The 22,270-nt window shown below is 32.1% G+C and overlaps 3 protein-coding genes and 1 long non-coding RNA gene across 5 annotated transcripts; 3 read left to right on the top strand and 1 right to left on the bottom strand.

Annotated features, from left to right (window-relative positions):
* Positions 1–213: 213 nt before the first annotated feature.
* On the top strand, positions 214–1,636 carry LOC117908661. Its single transcript, XR_004650234.1, has 2 exons — positions 214–333; positions 392–1,636. It is a non-coding gene; the product is annotated as an uncharacterized LOC117908661 (long non-coding RNA).
* Positions 1,637–5,826: 4,190 nt separating this feature from the next.
* LOC117908659 (formin-like protein 16) lies at positions 5,827–6,687 on the bottom strand. Its single transcript, XM_034822326.1, has 3 exons — positions 6,538–6,687; positions 6,386–6,446; positions 5,827–6,230 (listed from the first exon to the last, which is right to left on the bottom strand). The coding sequence occupies exons 1-3, from the start codon at positions 6,655–6,657 to the stop codon at positions 5,869–5,871; spliced, it is 543 nt and encodes a 180-aa protein (XP_034678217.1). The 5' UTR covers positions 6,658–6,687; the 3' UTR covers positions 5,827–5,868.
* A 5,073-nt stretch (positions 6,688–11,760) lies between these two features.
* Positions 11,761–12,840, top strand: LOC117909097 (formin-like protein 5). Its single transcript, XM_034822998.1, has one exon. It carries the CDS (start codon positions 11,761–11,763, stop codon positions 12,838–12,840), a length of 1,080 nt encoding a protein of 359 aa, XP_034678889.1.
* A 3,424-nt stretch (positions 12,841–16,264) lies between these two features.
* On the top strand, positions 16,265–22,001 carry LOC117909639 (basic proline-rich protein-like). Of its 2 annotated transcripts, XM_034823725.1 has the most exons (3): positions 16,265–17,235; positions 20,538–20,634; positions 20,994–22,001. In XM_034823725.1, the coding sequence occupies exons 2-3, from the start codon at positions 20,614–20,616 to the stop codon at positions 21,906–21,908; spliced, it is 936 nt and encodes a 311-aa protein (XP_034679616.1). In that variant the 5' UTR covers positions 16,265–17,235; positions 20,538–20,613; the 3' UTR covers positions 21,909–22,001. The 2 variants fall into 2 exon arrangements, with proteins under 2 accessions (XP_034679616.1, XP_034679617.1); XM_034823726.1 differs by lacking the exon at positions 16,265–17,235 and having other exon boundaries at positions 19,920–20,634.
* The last annotated feature ends 269 nt before the right edge of the window (positions 22,002–22,270 follow it).

Here is a 22,270-nt window from a genome sequence, read left to right as displayed (position 1 = left end):
TATCTCATTATCTATGCTACTTTAAAATATTATATTAATAGGATATGTATGGATATATATCCAATCTTATCTTCAACTAACTATAACCTAATATTCTTCTTTATCCTCTATCTTATCTTCAACTAACTATAACCTAATATTCTTCTTTATCCTATCTTATCTTCAACTAACTATAACCTAATTTTCTTCTTTATTGCATATATTCAGCGATAGAGCAGGACCTCAAGGTTTAGGTCGTCCTCCTATTGGAAATACATGTTGACCACGAATGCTTCCGCATACCCAACTGGACTTGCACCAGTCACTGCCACAAAAAGATCAAGCTCTCGACGAGTGCTTCAACCTGGTGCCAGATGAATGCATGGCGATTGAAAACCACTGGGAGAACGAGTGCTTCAACCTGGTGCCAGATGAATGCATGGCGATTGAAAACCACTGGGAGAATCGGAATTTCCAGCTTGATTCCCTTCACGTCCATGCAATCATAAGGCTTTACTTTTCTGTTTTTTCTTTTCGTTCTTAATAATCACAAACATTCTGACATGCATCTTTTGGTTTCTTGGTTTCTTTGCATACTGCTTTATTCATCCAACCCTCAAATTACGAGAAAAACAGCCCATTTGTGCGGTATCTTGCCATGAATAACTATGATAGCTTCATGTGGACGGTTGACACTCCACCCAGTATGTTACAAGGCTAAAGGATCTTGTTTGGTTGGGGAGAAAGTGTAGGGAAATGGAAGGAACCAAAATCTTTGAACACTGCATGGTCTCAAATTTTGGGGTTCTTCAAGAATAAGATAACTTATCTGGTTCTGTTTTTTCTTGGTTTTGTATGGAACCAAATAGAGGAGTGAGAAAATTGCTGTTCTCAGTAATGTTCTTGTTTGATTTTTGATGTTCTTCCACTTCTTTGTACAGGGAAAGCTAGATGGTTTGAAACGTAAATGCATGTGATCAGAATTAAAAAGATTATTAAAAAAGAAAAGAAAAAACAAGAAGAGTAAAGATTGTTCTTCTTATAGGTTAATGGACGTGAAGATCATCAAGTTGGAAATTTGCGATTCACCCGGTTTTCAATGGCCATATATTCATCTGAAACCGTGTTGCAATGTTCGTTGACAGCTTGATATTTCTGTGGCAGTGACGATTGCAAACCAAGAAAATATACCCTGTAATTTTCTTTCATTTATTTTTCGTTTCTCAGCAACCAAATGGACATCGCAGGAGGGTCGACTTCAATGCATGAAGGAGCTAGCGGCAAAGTACGAAGGGGAGGTGGCCATAAGCTCAAAAACAACATAGCCAAACATAGCCAATCCGGTAGTACAAGTCCTGGTGCAACGCCACTGTACCAGGTCTTCCACCAGCACCTCCATCTATTCATCCTCCTTATCCTATTATTGGTATGTCTAAACCTGCAGCAACACCATACACTGGGGAAAGCCACCACCATATTATCCTCCTTTTCTGTGTAGGAAAACAACACCATACTAGGATTCATCAATGGATGATATGGTGGTGGCATAGAATTTCCCCTAGTTTATGGTCTAGGTGGATGTCTAGACATATGACTAGGTGGTGGTGCACCCAAACCACTAGGTGGTGTGTTCTTGGTCATGTTGCTTTTGAGTTCATGGTCTACTCCCATTTGTATTGTTGGAAAGTTAAAGGCAAATCTAGAGAATTATCTTGTTCAGGTATAAAAATTTCTTCCCAATAATAACCTCTCAATAATAATAACAACCTTTCATTATTATTTTTGAATAAAAATTGCACTTTTTATATTGTTGTAATTCCGAAAACAAATTCTTCATTGCAAATTTTTAATTTTGATACTTTGTACCATCTCTTGTAATTTAAAAGAATTTTTAATATATATATTATGATAATAGTTTTTTATATTGTAGATATTGTTCATCTAAGTTTTAAATTTTCTATAATGTTTTTATTAAAATGGTATTTGAAGCTTAAGAGTAATTTTGAATTAATCCAATTAGGAAAATAGTATTTGAATTAATCATGCTAAAACACAAATTTACATTTTTCAAATGATCATTAGATAGAGTTTACCTTAATTATTAAACCATTTTTTTCCTAATTAGGATAAGAGAAGAGAGAGCAACCTTGGCCCTTGAATTTCAAATTTTTTGTACATTAGAAAGTATTTATTTCTTAGAAAAATTTATGAGAAGATATCTTAGTTGTTCGGTCTCCCTTTATTAATACATAAATCCTTATTTGTAGGCTGTAAGGATAATATCACTATGAAATCAAAAGGAAACAATTTCATGCTCACTTGCTTTTCTGCAATTCTTTTTCCATAATCACAAAAAGAAGAAATAAATCCTTAAATTTCACTAATGAAAAAAGAACAAAATTAAAGAAATAAAAAATTTATATTTTCACTTCCCCTTTAACGATCTTGAACAAGAAGGAATATAATTTCCTTGCATAAGAATGACTATGAAAAAAAAAACACCATTAATGAAGAAGGTATATGTTACAAAAAAAAAAAAAAAAAAAAAAAGAGAGAAAGGAAGAAACAAATACCTCACAACAACATAAGCTTTCAACTAAGCTTTCTCATAGTATAATAACATCTAATTTTTTTATTCATATTGCCAAATATACAAAAATTTTAACTTGGACGAGTAAAAAAATTAGAAAATATCTTAAAATATATAAGGTGCAAATAAAAAAATAAAAAATAAATAACACCAATCAAATTGATTGCTTTTAGAGACTTGAGAAATTTAAGATTTATGTCTAATTAAATTTATTGGTTTCAATAAAATTTCACACATCAAATCCTTTTGGCATTAGGATTTCTAATTATTAATTTTTTTTTTCAAAAATTTGCTCATTGGCTTAAAAAAATTTTGGGTCAAATTAAATTTTTTATTTCAAGTCCTTTTGGTATTAGGATTTCTAGTTGCCAATAAAAAAACAAATCAAACTAAATAAATAAATAAAGTAGTAAAAGCAAAGCTTAAAAAAAATAAATAAGAAATTTGAATCAAAATTCAAAATAAGAAAAATAAAAATAGTGAAAAAAAATAAAAGTTTGGAAAACTTGTTCCTTGGCTTAAAATTGTAGCCAAATAAAATTTATTATTTCAAATCTTTCAAATTTTTGAAGGGATTTGTAGAGGAACAAATTTTATGTTGACTCATTAATTGCTACAGTAATTGGCTAATAATATATTAACATGTCATATAAGGTAATCTAATAAAAAATCAAATAAATATTATAATCATCATGATTAATTAATTATGATAATTATCATAATAAATAAGATTTTTTACTAGAAAATTTAATTGTGATAATTATGGTAGATAATTAATTATGATAATTAAAATAAATAATAATTATCATTGCTCCATTAGACCACAGCAGGATTAAGTATGTGAAAAATGATATGTTTGATTTCCGATTGACTTCTCAGAATCTGTAGAGTTACTCCTACCAAAAATCTATATATGAACCAAGAAGGTGTCGTCCCTCATCCTTGAAGCAATTCTCAGACAGCAGATGGAAAGAGGTTTGAGATTTTCTTCCACATCTTCAACCTTTCTCTGTACAAAGACATGAACGAACCTCAAAAAACAAATAAGAATGTTACTAGGTATAGAAATTGTCATTAAACAAATTATCTTATTCTTGAAGAACCCCAAAATTGAGACCATACAGTATTCAAAGATTTTGGTTCCTTCTCTTTCCTACATTTCTTCACCAAACAAACATAATGACCAGTTGGGTTTAAGCATTGACATGAAGCTATCATTGTAATTCATACCAAGAATCCAAGAAATGCGTGCATTCAGCGTAAGAAAGATTATGAAAAAAAGAAAAGAAAAAACAAGGAATTGAAATTGTTCTTCTTATTGGCGTACGCTTTATGATTGCATGGACGTGAAGAGGTTGAAGTCGGAAATTGCGAAACTCCAACTGGGTTTAAGCATTGACATGAAGCTATCATTGTAATTCATACCAAGAATCCAAGAAATGCGTGCATTCAGCGTAAGAAAGATTATGAAAAAAAGAAAAGAAAAAACAAGGAATTGAAATTGTTCTTCTTATTGGCGTACGCTTTATGATTGCATGGACGTGAAAAGGTTGAAGTCGGAAATTGCGAAACTCCAACTGGTTTTCATTGGCCATGCATTCATCTACTACCACGTCGAAGTGTTCGTGGAGATCTTCATCTTGCTCTTCCGGTGGCAGTGGTGATGGGTGCACAGGATGGAAATCCGTCTTCTTGGTGAACTTGGTGTGTTTGGTTCTCGAGAAAAATTACAATACAAAATCACTTTTGATTAGTGATTAAAACACCATCTTTCTCTCTCTCTAACTAGTTATAATATGGTTGTTGGGGGTTTGGCGGTTATATATATATGGGTATAGTGGGAAGTGGGAAGGAAATTCAGACCCTGAGTTTGGCTTCTTTGTCGTGAGTCTTTTGTCGGAGATTGAAGTGAGCAACAAATATTGCCATGTGCACAAATTTTTTAAATCAAAATTGTACATGACAAAGTGTGTTAAAAATATATAATATGCTTCTTAGGGGAAAAAAGAAATTACTTTCATAGGTGATTGAGTAATTTATCAATTGGTTTAGTGGTTTCTCATGTGTGAAGTGATTTAGTGGTTTAGTTTCATTAATGTTAATAACAGAACATGTTATCAAAAATGTAAATTAAAAATGTTATAAAATGCTATAAGTGGTGTTATACTTAATTTTAGTATGTTTGACAGTGATTTTTTAAATCATTTATAGTATTTCTAATACTTTAAAGCAAGTCCGTTTCATAATGATTTTATGATACTTTTATAATATTTTTAACAGTTAAAAAATTTTATCATTCAAGTGTTAAAAATATTAAAAATAATTAGTTTCTTTTTAAGTATTTAGGTGACAAAATTTTCATAGTATTTTGAATCTAAAATATGAACATTACGCCACTTATTTGTTTGGGTGCATAGAAAACTGGGAAGAAAGTAGGACAGAGAAACAAAAAAAATGAAATGAACTAAGAAGTCATTATGAGCTTAAGTGGTTTTCAGTTGATTTTGGTGAGTAGCAAGCAGTCTATTGCGTGCAGCAATTGCACTTGTTTTTTTTTTGGGGGGTCCGCCGGCAAAGCACTCGCAGGATAAGGCCTGAGCTCCCAATTCCTTTGAGTGGGATTTTGCCTATTTTCTGATTCATTGGTTATACCTCCCGCGCTTGATGAGTTCTGTGTGACTGAGCTTGATGGTTCTTGACACCCTCCCTTTGTCCTTGAGCCTGATGCTCCTGGACTCTCTCTCCATGTCCTTAAGCTTGATTCTTCCCTCCTGTCTGGTGTAGTTGATTTGGGTGGATAATATGGTGGTGGCTTTCCCCTACCAGTGTATGGTGTAGGTACAGGTGCAGTTGGTTTTGGTGGATAATTTGGTGGATGATATGGTGCTGGCTTTATACCAGTGTATGGTGTAGGTATAGGTTTAGACGTACCAGTAATACGATAAGGTGGAGATGTAGGCGGACGACGAGGATGATTAACTGAAGTTGTCGGCGGCGCTGACAAAGCACCCGCAGCATACGGCTTAAGCTCCCAATTCCTTTGAGTGGGATTTTTTCTATTTTCTGATTCACTGGTTCTCCCTCCCTTTGTCCCTGAGCTTGATGCTTCCCCCCTGTCTGGTGCAGTTGATTTTGGTGGAGAACATGGTGGTGGTGCATCAGGAGTATCGGATTGTCTAGGCGGAAGACCAAGTGGTGAGGGACCAGGACGACCTCGTCTAAGTGGAAAACGAAGTGGACGGCCATGTGGTCTAAGTAGTAAACTAGCAGGTGTTGCTGCACTACGACGAGGAGGTGATCTAGGCAGAGGGCCAGATGATGGTGCACCAGGAGTACGAGGTGGCTAGGAGGAAGACCAGGTGGTAGTGCGCTGCCAGGGGAACTAGGTGGTGGTTCACTGCCAGGAGGACCGGTTGGTGGTGCGCACCGGGACTGCCAGGTGGTGGTGCTGCGCTGCCAGGAGGATCAGTTGGTGGTGCACTTCCAGGAGGACTTGGTGAGGGCTCACTGCCAGGAGGACCGGTTGGTGGTGTCGCACCGGTACTGCCAGGTGGTGGTACTGCGCTGCCAGGAGGATCAGTTGGTGGTGCACTTCCAGGAGGACTTGGTGATGGCTCAAGAAGTAGTGCTGGCTTGAACATAATTAACTTCATATCTGCCACTGTAATCAAACTCTTCAATGGTCAAAATCTCAAAACTTAAAATCTAAATAAAACCCCACTCTTTTTTTTCCCCTTCATTTTCTCTGCAAGTTCATAGAAAACGGGGGGGAAAGAGTCAGAAGAAAAGCCATAGATGAATAAAGAGACTAATTACCGCTTAAATTATCTTGAACTGGCCATTTCTGTCTTATGCAAGTTCCGACTTTGGGTTCCATCTGCTCTCAATCAGATCACAACAAGAAGTTTGTGAAAAATGATTTGTTTAATTTCGGAGTAACTTGACAGAATTTGTAGAATTAATCTCACCAAGGAGGTGGTGTTCCTCATCCTTGACGCAATATTTTTCAGACAGCAGATAGCGAAAGGTTTGAGATTTTTATTCACAATATCGTCCAGCTTTCTCTGTACAAAGAAGTGAAAGAACATCAAAAATCAAACAAGGATGTTACTGAGAACAGCAATTTTTATCCTCCCCTATTTTGTTCCAGAGAAAACAAACGAAAAACAGAACCAGACAAGTTCTCTTATTCTTGAAGAAACCCAAAATTTGAGACCGTGCAGTGTTAAAAGATTTTGGTTCCTTCCATTTCCCTACACTTTCTCCCCAACCAAACGAGACCCTCTAGCCTTGTAACATACTGGGTGGAGTGTCAACCGTCCACGTGAAGCTGTCATAGTTATTCATGGCAAGACACCGTACGAATGGACTGATTTTCTCGCAATTTGAGGGACGGATGAATAAAGCAGTATACCAAGAAACCAAGAAATGCATGCACTCAGAATTAAAAAGATTAATAAAGAAGGAAAGAAAAAACAGAAAAGTGAAGATTGTTCTTCTTATTGGCGTAACCTTCATGATTCCATGGACGTGAAGATCATCAGCATGGAACTTGCAATTCTCCCGGTTGAAATGCTTGTCGACAGCTTGATCTGTCTGCAGCAGTGTTGATCGGTGCAAGTCCATCTTCTCGGTCCATCTTCTCGGTAATCTTGGTGTTTGGTTCTCGAGAAAACTTAAGAGTTCTCTCTCTAACTGGTTAATTATTAGTTGGTTTTGGAGGATCAATATATAAACAGCCATGTCGGCGGGAAATTCACCTGAGTCTCTGGCGAGATTTTGCGGTAGATTGCACTGACCAACCAAATACTGCCACATAAGCAAAATTAGTTATTCCATAATTACAAAATGAAAAACTTTGGGCCGTTTCACTATGTTTTGTTCTCATTTTTTAAAAAACTGTTTTTAAGTTGAAAAAAAAATGTTTTTAATGTTTTATTTTAAAAAAATTGTTTTTAAAATAATTTTTCTATTTTGATTTTATAAAAACATTGTAAATTTATATAATATTAATTAAATTTAATTCAAATATTATTAAAAATAAAAAATAGTTTTATAATTACAAATAAATTAAAAAGTAAACAGCTTTTAATAAAATATGATTAATAATATTATAATAAAATCATAAATTATATTTTTTTATAAAAAAATATACTATTTTAATATATGTTAGAAATATATGAATATTAACATATCTTTAATTTTTTTTGTTAAAAATAAATAATAATAATTTAAATATAATAATTATTAATAATATTTTATTTAAAATGAATAATGAATGAAGTTAGACTTTTTTGAGATGTAAATAAGCCAAAATTTCACACATTTAATAATCAATTACTAACAAAATATTCTAAAATGTTTTTATTTAATTTATAATCATTTGGGTCATTTTTTTTTTTATTTCAAATCATTCTTGAAAATTTTAAATATATTTAAATTACATTATTGAATTTAAAGTATTTATAATCTACTTATCTAGTGATAAAATTTTAAAAATATCATTGTATTTATATGAGAAACAATAAAGCTAAAGTTATGACTCATAGTATATCAATTCTAATTTAAGTTATGACTCATAATATATCAATTCTAATTTATTGCTTTTTTTTAGTTATTAAATCTAATTTTTGAGTTCCAAATTATTTTTAAAAATTGTTAAACGTATTCATAAATTGAATCCAAAGTGTTGTTTGATATGAAGTTCATTTCTTTAGTGAGAATCTATAAAAATATAATTACATATAAAAAAAGAAATAATAAAGTTATTGTAATCCAATTTTTATCCATAAATTTCTAATTATAAATTTTTCCTAAATTTTCTCAAGCGCCTCATTTTTTTTAATTGATGTCAAATAGACTCTAAAAGCTAAATGCCACAAAATCATAAAAGAAAATTACCATTTACTATTTTAGCATAAATAACTATTCATAAACTCAAAATTGAATTATCAAAGATACTATAATAATTGGAAAAAAATGAACAATTCATTAGTCTAAAAATTAATAAAGCTACCATTGATAAATATCTTTGCATCAACTCGAGGAAAAGTATTAAAGATATTACATCAACCTACGGGAAAGTGTCAAAAATATTACTAGACTATTTCTTAATGGGAAAGTTGGCAAACATCCCAAATCATGGGTTGATTCGTCACAATAGAAAAGTTATCTAGTTCATGTATATTATTTAAAAATTATAGGGAGTACATCCACAAAAATAACGATTGACTAGGATTTTGTTAGTTGACATTCCATTCTTCTTCACCCTCAACTCATTCAGCTCCCAAGTTGCGAGGAAATGGATCCATTTGCACAGTGGCTCACAATAAATAAATTAGTTCTACTTCTAAATACTAAGAAAAAATCAACTTCTACAAAATTCATTTCATAATAAAATAAGGGAAAAAATATATTAGTTATTAAAATTAGTAGAATTCATCCTCTAATTTAATTTTTTTTTCTAATTATATTATGTAGAAAAAAAAATCTATTAAGAAGTATGATACAAACATGGAGATTAATTTTCAATATATATATAAACTAAATAAAGATTAATAATATAAACATAATTTACTTATCTCGACATAAATCTACAAAAATTCTCAAAATTAGAAGATTAATCATAATACAAATAAAGTTATCATAATGTAAAATTTTGATATGATATTTATAACTATAAATTTTTTCTCAAATGGAAACTACTTACTTCTCCTTCTATTACATACTTTAAATAAAATAAAATAAATAAAAATAACACACACAAAGTAGAGTGTATTAATTTCAAATATAACCTTAGTAAGTCATATTATTAGAATATGCTAATATTCTCACTTCCTGTTTAATTAATTTGTTGAATGATAATTTTGCCCATATAACAATTGTATTTTAAGGTTAATTAATTATTATGATTTAAGGTTTCATTAAAAATTAAAAAATAATAAGGTGGGGTTGAGCTATATGCTTTAACACATTTCGAGTGTATTTGACAGTGATTTTAAGAAATGTTTTTAGCTTTTTTAACACTTAAATGATAAAAAATTTTAAATATTAGAAATGTTAAAAACGGTTTCTAAAATCATTATCAATCATACTCTTCATCGTATAGAAGTTTTAATAAAAATATCATGAAGTTGGCAATATTTGGTTGGTCACTGCAATCTGCAGTAGAAGACTGATCAGGTGAATTTCCCACTGGCTATGCCGTTATATATTAGCATATGAATGCATGGCCAATGAAGACCAGTTGGAGTTTCGCAATTTCCAACTTCAACCTCTTCACGTCCATGCAATCGTAAAGGTTACTCCAATAAGAACAATTTCAATTCCTTGTTTTTTCCTTTCTTTTATTTATTTTTTCTTTTTTTCATAATCTTTCTTATGCTATGAATTACAATGATGGGTGGTGGTGCGTCTGGCTTTGATGCTTCTGACCTCATCATGACCTCTTCCCCTTTGTATTTTGCCCCTAGCTCCTCCAGGTATATATTGAAGTCCACCGTCCTGCCATGTGCCATTTGGATGCTGAGAAAAGAAAAGAAAAGACAAGAAAAACAAAAAAAAAAAAAAAAAAAAGAAAACTAAAGAGTTGATTTTCTTGGTTTGTAACCCAGAAAGCAAGAGAAGTATCACAGAAGAAACTTCACATGGAATTTCAGATTCCCAGAAGACTGAAATGGCCAGTTCAAGATAATTTAAGCGGTAAGTAGTCTCTTTATTCATCTATGGTTTTTCTTCTAACTTTTTTCCTTCTTTCTTTTTTCCTTACAAATATGATTCAAACGGGATGGACATAGTCACATTTTTACACCTTGATATATATATATATATACATATAACAAAAAATATTATGAAAATTATATTAATTACATTTAATATAAGTTCAAGACGCATAAGAACTCTAACCATATTTCGACTAGTGATCAATCCATAGCCATGTATAGAAAATAAACAGGCTTCTTTCTTGATCTCGAGGTTAATAATAAGAAAATGGAATTGGAAAGCCTTGATGATGGGACAAAAAAATGCATAGGTAGTTTACCTACTTTTCTAATAAACAATAATACCACAAAAATATAAAATTGATCTTCAAATTAGTAACTCAAATTTTATAACTTTTTTCAAACAAATTATTTAAATTCTTAACTTATAGTATTTATTTAGTAATATTAAATGCAAAATCATCCCCCATTAGTTTTATTTTAATACTTCTTTATATTATAATTAAAATTTTTAAATATTATAGATTTATACTAAATAATTGCATCATTAATATATATTTAAAATTAACAATATCTTAAAATATTAAGGGTATATTTGAAATACACTTTACTTTGTGTTTTTTTTTTTTTTAAATAGTAATAGAAGTAGAAGTAAATAGTTTCCATTTGAGAAAAAAAATTATAGAATTGAATGTCATACCAAAATTTTGCATTATGATAATTTTATGTGTACTGTGATTAATCTTTTAATTTTGAGAATTTTTTTAAGATTTATGTCAAGATAAGATCTTTCTTATTGTAAATTATGTTCATATTAATCTTCATTTAGTTTGTATCATACCTCTTAATAGTTTTTTTTTCTATATAATAAAATAATAATAATAATAATAATAATAATAATAATAATAATGCACAAGTTCAGGTTTCGAAGGGTTGTTGGACATTTAACCCAAGCTTACCCTAATTTTGTTTTTTCGTGTACATGTAGGTTAAATGAATTTGAATATTTAAATTGATATTTTTAGACCTAAAAACATTTGCATATTGCATATATACCTTTTTTTAATATATATATATGGATAGGGATAATATGTTGCTATCAATTCAACACGGATTCTTACACATGTTTATGTTAAGTTTTTTTTATAAAAAAAAAAATATTTAAATTAATATTTAGAACTAAAAAACATTTACGTGATTTATTCATGGCGAGCCGTTGTACACATGGATCCATTTCCTCGCAACTTGGGTGCTGAATGAGTAGAGGGTGAAGAAGAATGGAAAGTCAAGTAACAAATCCTAGTCAACCATTATTTTGTGGATACACTCCCTATAATTTGGATCTATTGTATAGACGTATTATTAAAAATCGGAATGTGGTTATTTTAGATTTGGTTGCAACCCAAAAAAAAATTACTCCAAGTTTTCTTTTCTTTCTGCTCTTTCTTTTCTTTCCTCAAGCAACCAAATATGACATGGCAGGAGGGTCGACTTCAGTGCCGGGCGGAACTAGGGCAAAAGTACAAAGGGGAGGAGATGATAAGTTTAGAAACACCAACGCCAGGCTCACCGCCCAGTCCTCCGGGTAGCCCACCACTAGATCGTCCAGGAAGCGCACTACCACCTAGTTCTCCTGGCAGCCCACCACCACTAGATCATCCTGGAAGCGCACCACCACCTAGTTCTCCTGGCAGCCCACCACTACTAGATCATCCTGTAAGCCCACCACCACTAGATCATCCTGTAAGCCCACCACCACCTAGTTTTCCTGGCAGAGCACCACCACCTGGTCGTCCTCGAATTGCATCACCACCTGATTCTCCTGGCGCACCGGCGCCTTATCTTCCGCCTAGGCCACCTCGTCGTCCTGGTGCACCAACACTCAGTCTCCTGCCTGGACCACCTCGTCGTCTTGATTCACCACCAACTAGTCTTCAGCCTAGACCACCAGCTCGTCCTGGTGCACCACCATATGATCTTCCGCCTAGACCACTAGCTCTAGCTTGTGCATCACCACCTGGGCTTCTGCCTAGACCTCCAGCTCGTCGTCCTTGTCATCCGCCCATATCTCCACCTTTTCATATTCGTCCTTGTCATCCGCCTAGATCTCCACCTGTTCATATTGTTCGTATGTCTAAACCTCCACCTAGACCATACACTGGGGGAAAGCCACCACCATATTATCCACCAAAATCAACTACACCGAATAGGGGGCCAGCATCAAGCTCAGGGACAAAGGGAGGGAGTCGAGGAGCATCAATCCCAGAGACAAAGGGAAGGAGTCAAGGAGCATCAAGCCCAGAGACAAAGTTAGGGAATCGAGGAGTATCAAGCTCAGAGACTAAGGGAGGGAGTCATGGAGCATCAATCTCAGGCACACAAGATTCATCAAGCAAGGGAGGTAAAACCAATGAAACAGAAAATAGACAAATTCCCGCTCAAAGGAATTGGGAGCTTAAGCCTTATCCTGCAAGTGCTTTGCCGGCGGACCCTCCAGAAAAACAACGATGCCTTTCTGTTTCTAAAAAGTGCGGCTGCTGCATACTCTAGACTGCATGCTACCCACAATAAATGTTTCTCACCTCCTTTTCCCTTTATAGTCATGACTTTGTTTTTAGATGAAATGATTGAATAGCTCGGTCGGACTTGGGTAGGAAAACAATTCCTTCTTATTTCTTTTGAATAACTATGGACAACCATGTATAGAAAATAAGGGTTAACTTCCTTGGTACCTTAAAGGTTTAATGGAAATACACTAAGTCAATCGTTGGTTTCAAATTTCTTGGTTAGCACCTATGTATTTTATAAATAAAATTTAGTGTTTAGGAAATTTTAAAATACACCTACCTAAAATATTTGTTAAACATACCTATTTAGAATCTTTTTATCAAAAATTTGTCTCAAAAATAAATTTTATGAATAAAATAAATTTACAAGGGTGCCCACTAATCAAAATTTAAAACCAATAATGATTAGATGTATTTAGATCAAACTTTGGGAGATTCAAATGAAATTAACCTTACAAAATAAATACAATAAAAAACTATTTTTATGGCATACAACTAAGAAATTACATGCCCACTATTAATAGATACATGAGATATTTGTCAACTTTCCCATTGTGAGGAATCAACCCATGATTTGGGATGTTTGCCAACCTTCCACGCATTAAGAAAGAGTCAACCAATATCTTCAACATTTTCCCTCAAGTTATGCAATATCTTCAATACTTTCCCTCAACCAACATTTTCAACACTTTCCCTCAAGTTATGCAATATCTTTAATACTTTCTCTCAAGTTGATGCAAAAATATTTATCAAAGGTCTAATGATGTTAAGATGATAATACATAAGGAGTGTGGACTTGTCATGTGTCTACTTTCTTTTTTTGAAATGTCTATCAATTGCTACATGTTTGATTCAGGCATGATGCATTAGATTATGTCTTATGTTTACAACCTCTTTGTTATCCCAATATATATGTATATACTATCATTGGTTCTTTCATTGACAATTTCAAACTTAAAAAAATATCATTTTAGCAAAAAAAATAAAAATAAATAAATAATTGGGATATCCCTTGACCCATATTCCTAAATTCGCTTGATACACTACAACAAGCCACTACCAATTAATTACTTTTTATGCAACAAAGTTCCTTACTATGAAGTTACAATATATAACTAGTAGTTGACCGTCTATCAACCTCTACATGTTTAGTTTGGTCATGATGCTTATATTTGTAGCTGCTTTACTGTCCTAGTATATATACCATCATCAGTTCCTTCACTATCAATTTCAAACCTGAAAAATATTATTTTAAGCTAAAGCAATTAGCATATCCCTTGAGTCACACCCTAAATTCCCTCAATACACTACACCAAGCAACTACGAATTATTATTTTTCGATGCAACAAAATTTCTTGTTAAGAAGTTCAAATAAGTAGTAGTTAACCGCCTATCTGTTGCACATCCAACCCAATCAGCATCCATGCAAGCCCTAACCTCAACCCAATATTATTATTGGAGTAAAAGATATTAAGTCAGATATGTCTTTCAAGTATTTAATAATTTTCTAAATAGCATGAAGATGTGATTTAAATAGAGCATGCGTACATGAACAAACTTACAACACTTATTACATTGGCTATATCTGATCAATAAACCAACTTCTCTTCCTCCTTTTCTCTTGTGGTTTGGTTCTATCAAAGTATTAATGGACTTTATGTCAAGTTACCTGTCTCTTAGAGAAGTTCTTGGATATGTTTTCATTGAGAAATAAAGATTCCATGTTTGGACCAAGCAACCTTTATTCCAAGAAAGCAAACACAGGAAATGGATGATTATGGAAACCTAAGAAAGAATTAACACAATATATTAAACAACTTGTATTCTACAAATCAAATACAAGAAGGCGATAGTTAATCCTCTTAGGTCATGTTTAGTTAGTTGAATATAGTATAAGATAGGATAAGAGATATGATATTATATCATAGCTAGTGTTTGGTTGGTGATGGGATATGATAAGTTATAACATCACTTATCATATTTGATGTTAAACCAAACATGGAATATGATAAATTGTAATATATATTATCCATCCTATTTTTTTTATTTGTTTCACATGAGATATATTAATCTCATGGTAAGATATAGTATATACATATCCTATATATCAAAATTTTATTTTTTATCAATTTTTTTATTTTGTTATAATAATAATATACTCATTTTACAAAATAAAATTTTTTATTATAAATTAAATTTGTGATTAAAAAATAAAAACTAAAAAAAATATTTATAAAATAATAATCATGTATGATATATAAATTATTTTTATATATTAAATACCATAATATAAAAAAATTATTTATAGAGTTTAAATATTTTAATCATGAATATTGTTAAATATAACTAAAACTTCAATTTTTTAGAAATAGAAAATATTTGAATGTGATGTAATTTTTATTTTAAACATTGAAAATAATATATATATATATATATATATATATATATATTTCCTATTATTTTTTATTTATTTCATAAATTAAATATAAATATAATATAATATAACATATCTCATTTATATACTATTTTAAAATGTCCATGGGATATTATCCCATTAGAAATCAAATATAGAATATGCATATCCTAGGATATGATATCCTAAAATATAAATATTCTATCATATCATATCTGTCAACCAAACTAGCATGGGATAGGATTAAAAAAAAAAAAAAACTATATCTTATCTTATATTTTGGTTGATGATGGGATAAAATAAGTTATCTCATCCTATGTTCAACCAAATATGGGATAGGATAAGTGATAAGATATATTTTCCACCATTTTTTTTTAATCTATTTTACTATTCTGGGATATTTTAATCTTATACTAAGATATAGTATATGCATATCCTTGTAGTATAAATTTATTTTTTTATATACTCATTTTGTAAAATAAATTTTTTTTATTATAAATTAAATTTATGGTTAAAACAAAAAAACTAAAAAAATATTTATAAAATGACATTAATATATGATGTCTAAATTATTTTTATATATTGAATAGCATAATATAAAATAAATATAAAAAAACTATTTATAAAATTTAAATATTCTAATCATAAATATTATTAAATATAACACAATTTTCATTTTTTTTAAATAGAAAATAAAAAAATGTGATAAAAAAATTATTTTAAACATTAAAAATAATATATATTTCATTAATTAAATATAAGTATAATATAACATAAAATATCTCATTATCTATGCTACTTTAAAATATTATATTAATAGGATATGTATGGATATATATATATCCTATCCTATCTTATCTTCAACTAACCATAACCTAATTTTCTTCTTTATCCTATCTTATCTTCAACTAACTATAACCTAATTTTCTCTTAATTGCATATATTCAGCGATAGAGCAGGACCTCAAGGTTTAGGTCGTCCTCCTATTGGAAATACATGTTGACCACGAATGCTTCCGCATGCCCAACGGGACTTGCACCAGTCACTGCCACAAAAAGATCAAGCTCTCGACGAGTGCTTCAACCTGGTGCCAGATGAATGCATGGCCATTGAAAACCACCGGGAGAATCGGAGTTTCCAGCTTGATTCCCTTCACGTCCATGCAATCATAAAGGCATCACTTTTCTGTTTTTCTTTTCGTTCTTAATAATCACAAAGATTCTGACATGCATCTTTTGGTTTCTTGGTTTTTTTGCATACTGCTTTATTCATCCAACCCTCAAATTACGAGAAAAACAGTCCATTTGTGCGGTATCTTGCCATGAATAACTATGATAGCTTCATGTGGACGGTTGACACTCCACCCAGTATGTTACAAGGCTAAAGGGTCTTGTTTGGTTGGGGAGAAAGTGTAGGGAAATGGAAGGAACCAAAATCTTTGAACACTGCATGGTCTCAAATTTTGGGGTTCTTCAAGAATAAGATAACTTGTTTGGTTCTGTTTTTTCTTGGTTTTGTATGGAACGAAATAGAGGAGTGAGAAAATTGCTGTTCTCAGTAATGTTCTTGTTTGATTTTTGATGTTCTTCCACTTCCTTGTACAGGGAAAGCTAGATGGTTTGAAACGTAAATGCATGTGATCAGAATTAAAAAGATTATTAAAAAAGAAAAGAAAAAACAAGAAGAGTAAAGATTGTTCTTCTTATAGGTTAATGGACGTGAAGATCATCAAGTTGGAAATTTGAGATTCACCTGTTTTCAACGGCCATATATTCTTCTGAAACCGTGTTGCAATGTTAGTTGACAGCTTGATCTTTCTGTGTCAGTGGCGATGGGCGCAAGTCCATCTCTTCGGTGATCTTGATCTTGGTATTTGGTTCTCAAGAAAACTTACGGTTGAAAATCATTCTAAATATATAGACGGCCAAGTCGGCGGGAAATTCACCTCAGTCTGGCTTCTATCTGGTGAGTAACCAAATTATACATGTCAAATTATTTGATCAAATTATACATGTCACAAAGTGTATCAAAGTGTATAGCTGTGCTTCTTAGCAAAATATATATGAAAAAACTTTGGGCTGTTTCACTGTGTTTTCTTCTCATTGTTTTTAAATACTATTTTTAATTTAAAAAACAGAAAACAATGTTTTGGTGTTTTATAAAAATAAGGGCAAGTTTGATTGCTATTTTTGAAAATTGTTCTAGAAAATAGCTTTTAAAAATAGGTTTTAAAAACAGTTTTTAGTGTTTTCAAAAATAAAATTGCGTTTAGAAACTGAATTTTGAAAAATAGTTTTTGTTCTTCAAAACAAAAAATAAATAAATAACATTTTTGGTTGAGTTAAGAAAAAAAGTTTTTTAGAATAAGGAAAACAAAAAACATGTTTGAACAATGTAATGTATTAATTACTTTGGTTCGTTCACAATCAACACCCAAATTTTTTATGTTCTCCATTCCTTTGGCATCATGATATTTTCTGATCATATACTTTTGCATGTGAATTCATCCATTGTGGGTTTCCTTAAATCTCAATGTCTCCGTACAAAATGGATTGGAACCCATTGCTCAATCCTCCAATAATCTCATTTTATGACCACTACCCTACACCTAGATGGTAAAAACAAGCTCAAAGATCTACTCATCATAATATTAGTACAGTATGTTGCCATTGATTTATATTCTCCATTCAAGTCTCTCTTCTCCTTCACCCCAAGCACCCATCATCTCCGATATTCTTTTCTCTATGGCAATGTGTTACAACTTACATGCAGCAACCTAGATATATAAATGGTTATTTTGTCAACCCCTTTGCACAAAGGCCTTGAATCACCTCTCGTCAGTGCTAATCTTTAGAAGACAATGAAGGATCTAACGCAATAAATATACATAAAAAGAATAAGATAAATCAAAAGATAAAAGGACAAACCACACACAAAAATAAAACTAGGCATTGCATACATGCTTTAGGCCGGAGCATAAATTCAATGTCGATCAACCAAAACTTAGATCCATCTGCCCATCCATTGCTTCACCCCAAGCCATTAGCATGATTTATGAATCTTCTCCATTTCTCTTGTTATAGAGAGAGAGAGAGAGAGCTCTACTTCCATAAATTCAAAAGTTCTCATATAGATATGGTAATCACGTTTCCCCAACAAATTTCTCGGATCTAGCAAAAAAAGAAAACTTCAATATATATGAATTTCGTGGAGCTGACCTTCGTCTCGTGCTGTTGGAATGGGAAGCACTGAGAACGGAAAGTGAGAACAGGGAGCACTGAGAACAGGGAGAACAACAGCTGGAAAACATGGAGAGCAAGATTGTTGTTTTTGTTCTCTAAACAATTGAAAAAACAAGGAAAACAAGTTTTTTTGTTCTCTGAAAAGAATATTGATAACAAAAATAACTCCTTTTGTCAAATGTGTTTTTTAGTATTTTTTATTTTCAAGAAAAAAAAAATAGTTCTTGAAAACAACTAAACAACATCTAAAATTATTTCACTTGTTTTTAACAATAAAAAAAATAAATTATTTAGATAAATTATTTTTAAAATAATTTTTCTATTTTGATTTTATAAAAACATTGTAAATTCAATTTATATAATATTAATTAAACTTAATTCAAATATTTTTAAAAATAAAAATAGATTTGTAATTATGAATAAATTAAAAATAAATATTTTTTTTTAATAAAATTCATGCTTTTAGTAGGAGTAGAAGTTGGTGGTTTTTATAAGAGAAAAATTTTATAGCATCAAATGTCATACCAAAATTTTATATAATGGTAACATGATTAAGCTTCTAATTTGAGAATTTTAGAAGATTTGTTTTGAGGTATCATCCTTCTTATAATAATTTACTTTTATATTAATCTTCATATAGTAATTTATTGGTTTATGAAATTTTTTTCTTTCACAATGATATTTTTTCAATTTTGTCACTAGGTAAGTAGATTATAAATTATGTTTTATTTAATTTATAGTTTAAATTATTTAATGGATATTTTAATTTTTAAAAATAATTTAGAATTCAAATTAAAAAACCGACCCATTTAATTATAATTAAATCAAAATATTTTAAAATATTATGTTCGTGATTGATTATTAAATGTGTACATACAATGAAAATTTTACTTGTTTAAAAAAGTTGAATTTGATTTGGTATTCATTTTAAATAAAATATTATTAATAATTGATATGTTTTAAATTATTTCATTTTTAAGAAAAAAAAATTACAAAGATGTTAATATCCATCTATTTCTAACATATACTAAATAGTACTATTATATATATAAATTATTATTTTATTATAATATTGTTATTTATATTTTATTAAAAACTATGTATTTTTAAATTACAAAACTATTTTTTATTTTTAATAATATTGGCACTAAATTTAATTAATATTATATAAATTGCACTGATAATCTTTTTATAAAATCAAAATAAAAAATTATTTTAAAAATAATTTATCTAAATAAACTTTTTATTTTTTATTTTTTATTTTTTATTATTAAAAACAACATGCAAAAAAACAATATAAGTTGAAACGTGTTTTTAGTGTAAATTCAATGTTTTTTTTTTTTTAACATATATCAATATGAAAAATGTAAAAGGTCCCTCTTTAATAAATACTTTTCAAAGTGAGAAAAAGTGTCCATAGATTTACAGATCGTTTTGTACCCATCACCACTCCCACAGAAAGCTCATGCTGTCCACGAACATTTCAACCCGGTATCAGCTGAATGCATGCCCATCGAAAACCACAGGGAGAATCGCAATTTCCAACTTGCAGATCATCACGTCAATGCAATAATAAAGGTTACGCCAATAAGATGAACAGTCTTTACTTTTCTGTTTTTTCTGTTCCTTTCCAATAATCTTTTTAATTATGAATGCATGCATTTCTTGGTTTCTTGGTATACTGCTTTATTCATCCATCCCTCAAATTGCGAGAAAATCAGTCCATTTGTGAGTTATCTTGCCATGAATAACTATGATAGCTTCATGTGGACGGTTGACACTCCACCCAGTATGTCACAAGGCTAAAGGTCTTGTTTGGTTGGAGAGAAAGTGTTGGGAAATGGAAGGACCCAAAATCTTTGAACACGGCATGGTCTCAAATTTTGGGGGTTCCTCAAGAATAAGATTACTTGTTTGGTTCTGTTTTTTCTTCGTTTTCTGTGGAATCAAATAGAGGAGGTGAAAAATTCTGTTCTCAGTAATATTCTTGTTTGATTTTTTATGTTCTTTCACTTCTTTGTACAGAGAAAGCTGGACAATATTGTGAAAGGAAATCTCAAACCTTTTGCTATCTGCTGTCTGAAAAATATTGTTTCCAAGGATGAGGGACAACACCTTTTTGGTAAGATTAATTCTACAAATTCTGTAAGTTACTCGGAAATTAAACCAGTAATTAGTCTCTTTATTCGTCTATAGTTTTTCTTCCCAGTTTTCTTTTCCATGATCTTGCAGAGAAAATGGAGAAAAGTTGGGTTTTAATTAGATTTTTTAAGGTTTGAGATTTTTTTTTGTCCCCTACATTTTTTTATCAATAAAGAGTTTGATTATAGTGGCAGATATGGAGTTCAGTATGTTCAGGCCATCCAAAGTAACACCATCACTGCTTCGTGGTGCCCAAACCTTTGCTTTTTGGGTTGCAAACCAAGAAAATATAATCTTTAGGTTTCTTTTCTTTTCTCAGTAACCAAATGGACATTGCAGGAGGGTGGACATCAAAGCATGAAGGAGCTACTGGCAAAGTATAAAGGGGAGGTGGTTATGAGCCCAGAAGCACCAAAACCAGACAGACCACCTGGTCCTCTTGGCAGTACACCACCACCTAGTCGTCCTGCTGGCAGCGCACCACCACCCGGTCCTCCTGGAAGCGCACCACCCCCTAGTCCTGCTGTCATCGGACCAGCAACGGATCCCCCTGGAAGTGCACCACCACCTGGTCCTCCTGGAAGTGCACCACCACCTAGTCCTGTTGGCAGCACACCACCACCCAGTCCTCCTGGAACCACACCGCCACTTAGTCCTGCTGTCAGCGGACCATCAACTGATCCCCATGGCAGCGCACCACCATCTGGTCCTCCTGGAGGCGCACCACCACGTGGTAGTCCCGGTTCACCACCACTTGGTCTTCCTCCAAGACCACCTCGCCGTACTAGTGCAGCAACACCCGGTAATCTTATGCCTAGACCACATGGTCGTCCACTTGGTTTTCCACATAGACGCGGTGGTTCTGGTCCCTCACGACTTGGTCTTCCGCTTAGACCACCCCATAATCCTGGTGGTCCTGGTGCACCACCACCAGATCTTCCGCCGCTACCTCCAGCTATTCATCTTCCCCCTCCGCCTAGATCTCCACCTTATCCTATTATTTGTATGACTACACCTCTACCAACACTATGCATTGGGGAAAAGCCACCACCATATTATCCACCAAAATCAACTGCACCAAACAGTGGCGGAGCATCAAGCTCAGGGACAAAAGGAGAGAGTCAAGGAGCATTAAGCTCAGAGACAACGGGAGGGAGTGAAGGAACATCAAGCTCTGTCACACAGAGTTCATCAAGCGAGGGAGGTAAAGGCTGCTTTCCCATTCCTAAGGAGCCGGGCTGCTGCATACTCTAGACTGCTTGTTACTCACCGTCAATGTTTCAAACCCCCTTTTACAGTGGACTTTGTTTTTAGATGAAATGATTGAATATATAGCATGGTCAGACTTGTGTATAGAAACTAAATACAATAAAAAAAAATTACCTATATATTCAGCGTCAGTAAATCTTGAAATAAACCGTGGTCAAGGTTTACACGAAACTACATACTCTAGGACCAGGCTGAACTGCAAATTGAAATTAAAGATTCAGAGTTTCAATCACAGTGCTGTCTGGAAAACATTCATTCAATCATAAGCAAGTCAAAACCACTTGAGCTCATAAGTCCCCGTTTTCTATGCACCCAAACAAATAAGTGGCCTAATGTTCATATTTTAG

This window comes from Vitis riparia, chromosome 19 (genome assembly GCF_004353265.1).
Source record: "Vitis riparia cultivar Riparia Gloire de Montpellier isolate 1030 chromosome 19, EGFV_Vit.rip_1.0, whole genome shotgun sequence".
NCBI lineage: Eukaryota > Viridiplantae > Streptophyta > Magnoliopsida > Vitales > Vitaceae > Vitis > Vitis riparia.
Note: the sequence above shows the minus strand (reverse complement) of the source record. Positions and strands in the feature narration are given on the sequence as shown.

Excerpts from the sequence above, each read along its gene's own strand:
- LOC117908659 (XM_034822326.1), bottom strand. The coding sequence starts at position 6,657 with ATGTTCTTTCACTTCTTTGTACAGAGAAAGCTGGACGATATTGTGAAT. Across the intron at positions 6,447-6,537 it reads TGAGGAACACCACCTCCTTG|ATGGAACCCAAAGTCGGAAC; the intron begins GTGAGATTAATT and ends GATTGAGAGCAG. Across the intron at positions 6,231-6,385 it reads AGTTCAAGATAATTTAAGCG|TGGCAGATATGAAGTTAATT; the intron begins GTAATTAGTCTC and ends GTTTGATTACAG.
- LOC117909097 (XM_034822998.1), top strand. The coding sequence starts at position 11,761 with ATGACATGGCAGGAGGGTCGACTTCAGTGCCGGGCGGAACTAGGGCAA.
- LOC117909639 (XM_034823725.1), top strand. The coding sequence starts at position 20,614 with ATGAGGGACAACACCTTTTTG. Across the intron at positions 20,635-20,993 it reads TGAGGGACAACACCTTTTTG|GAGGGTGGACATCAAAGCAT; the intron begins GTAAGATTAATT and ends TGGACATTGCAG.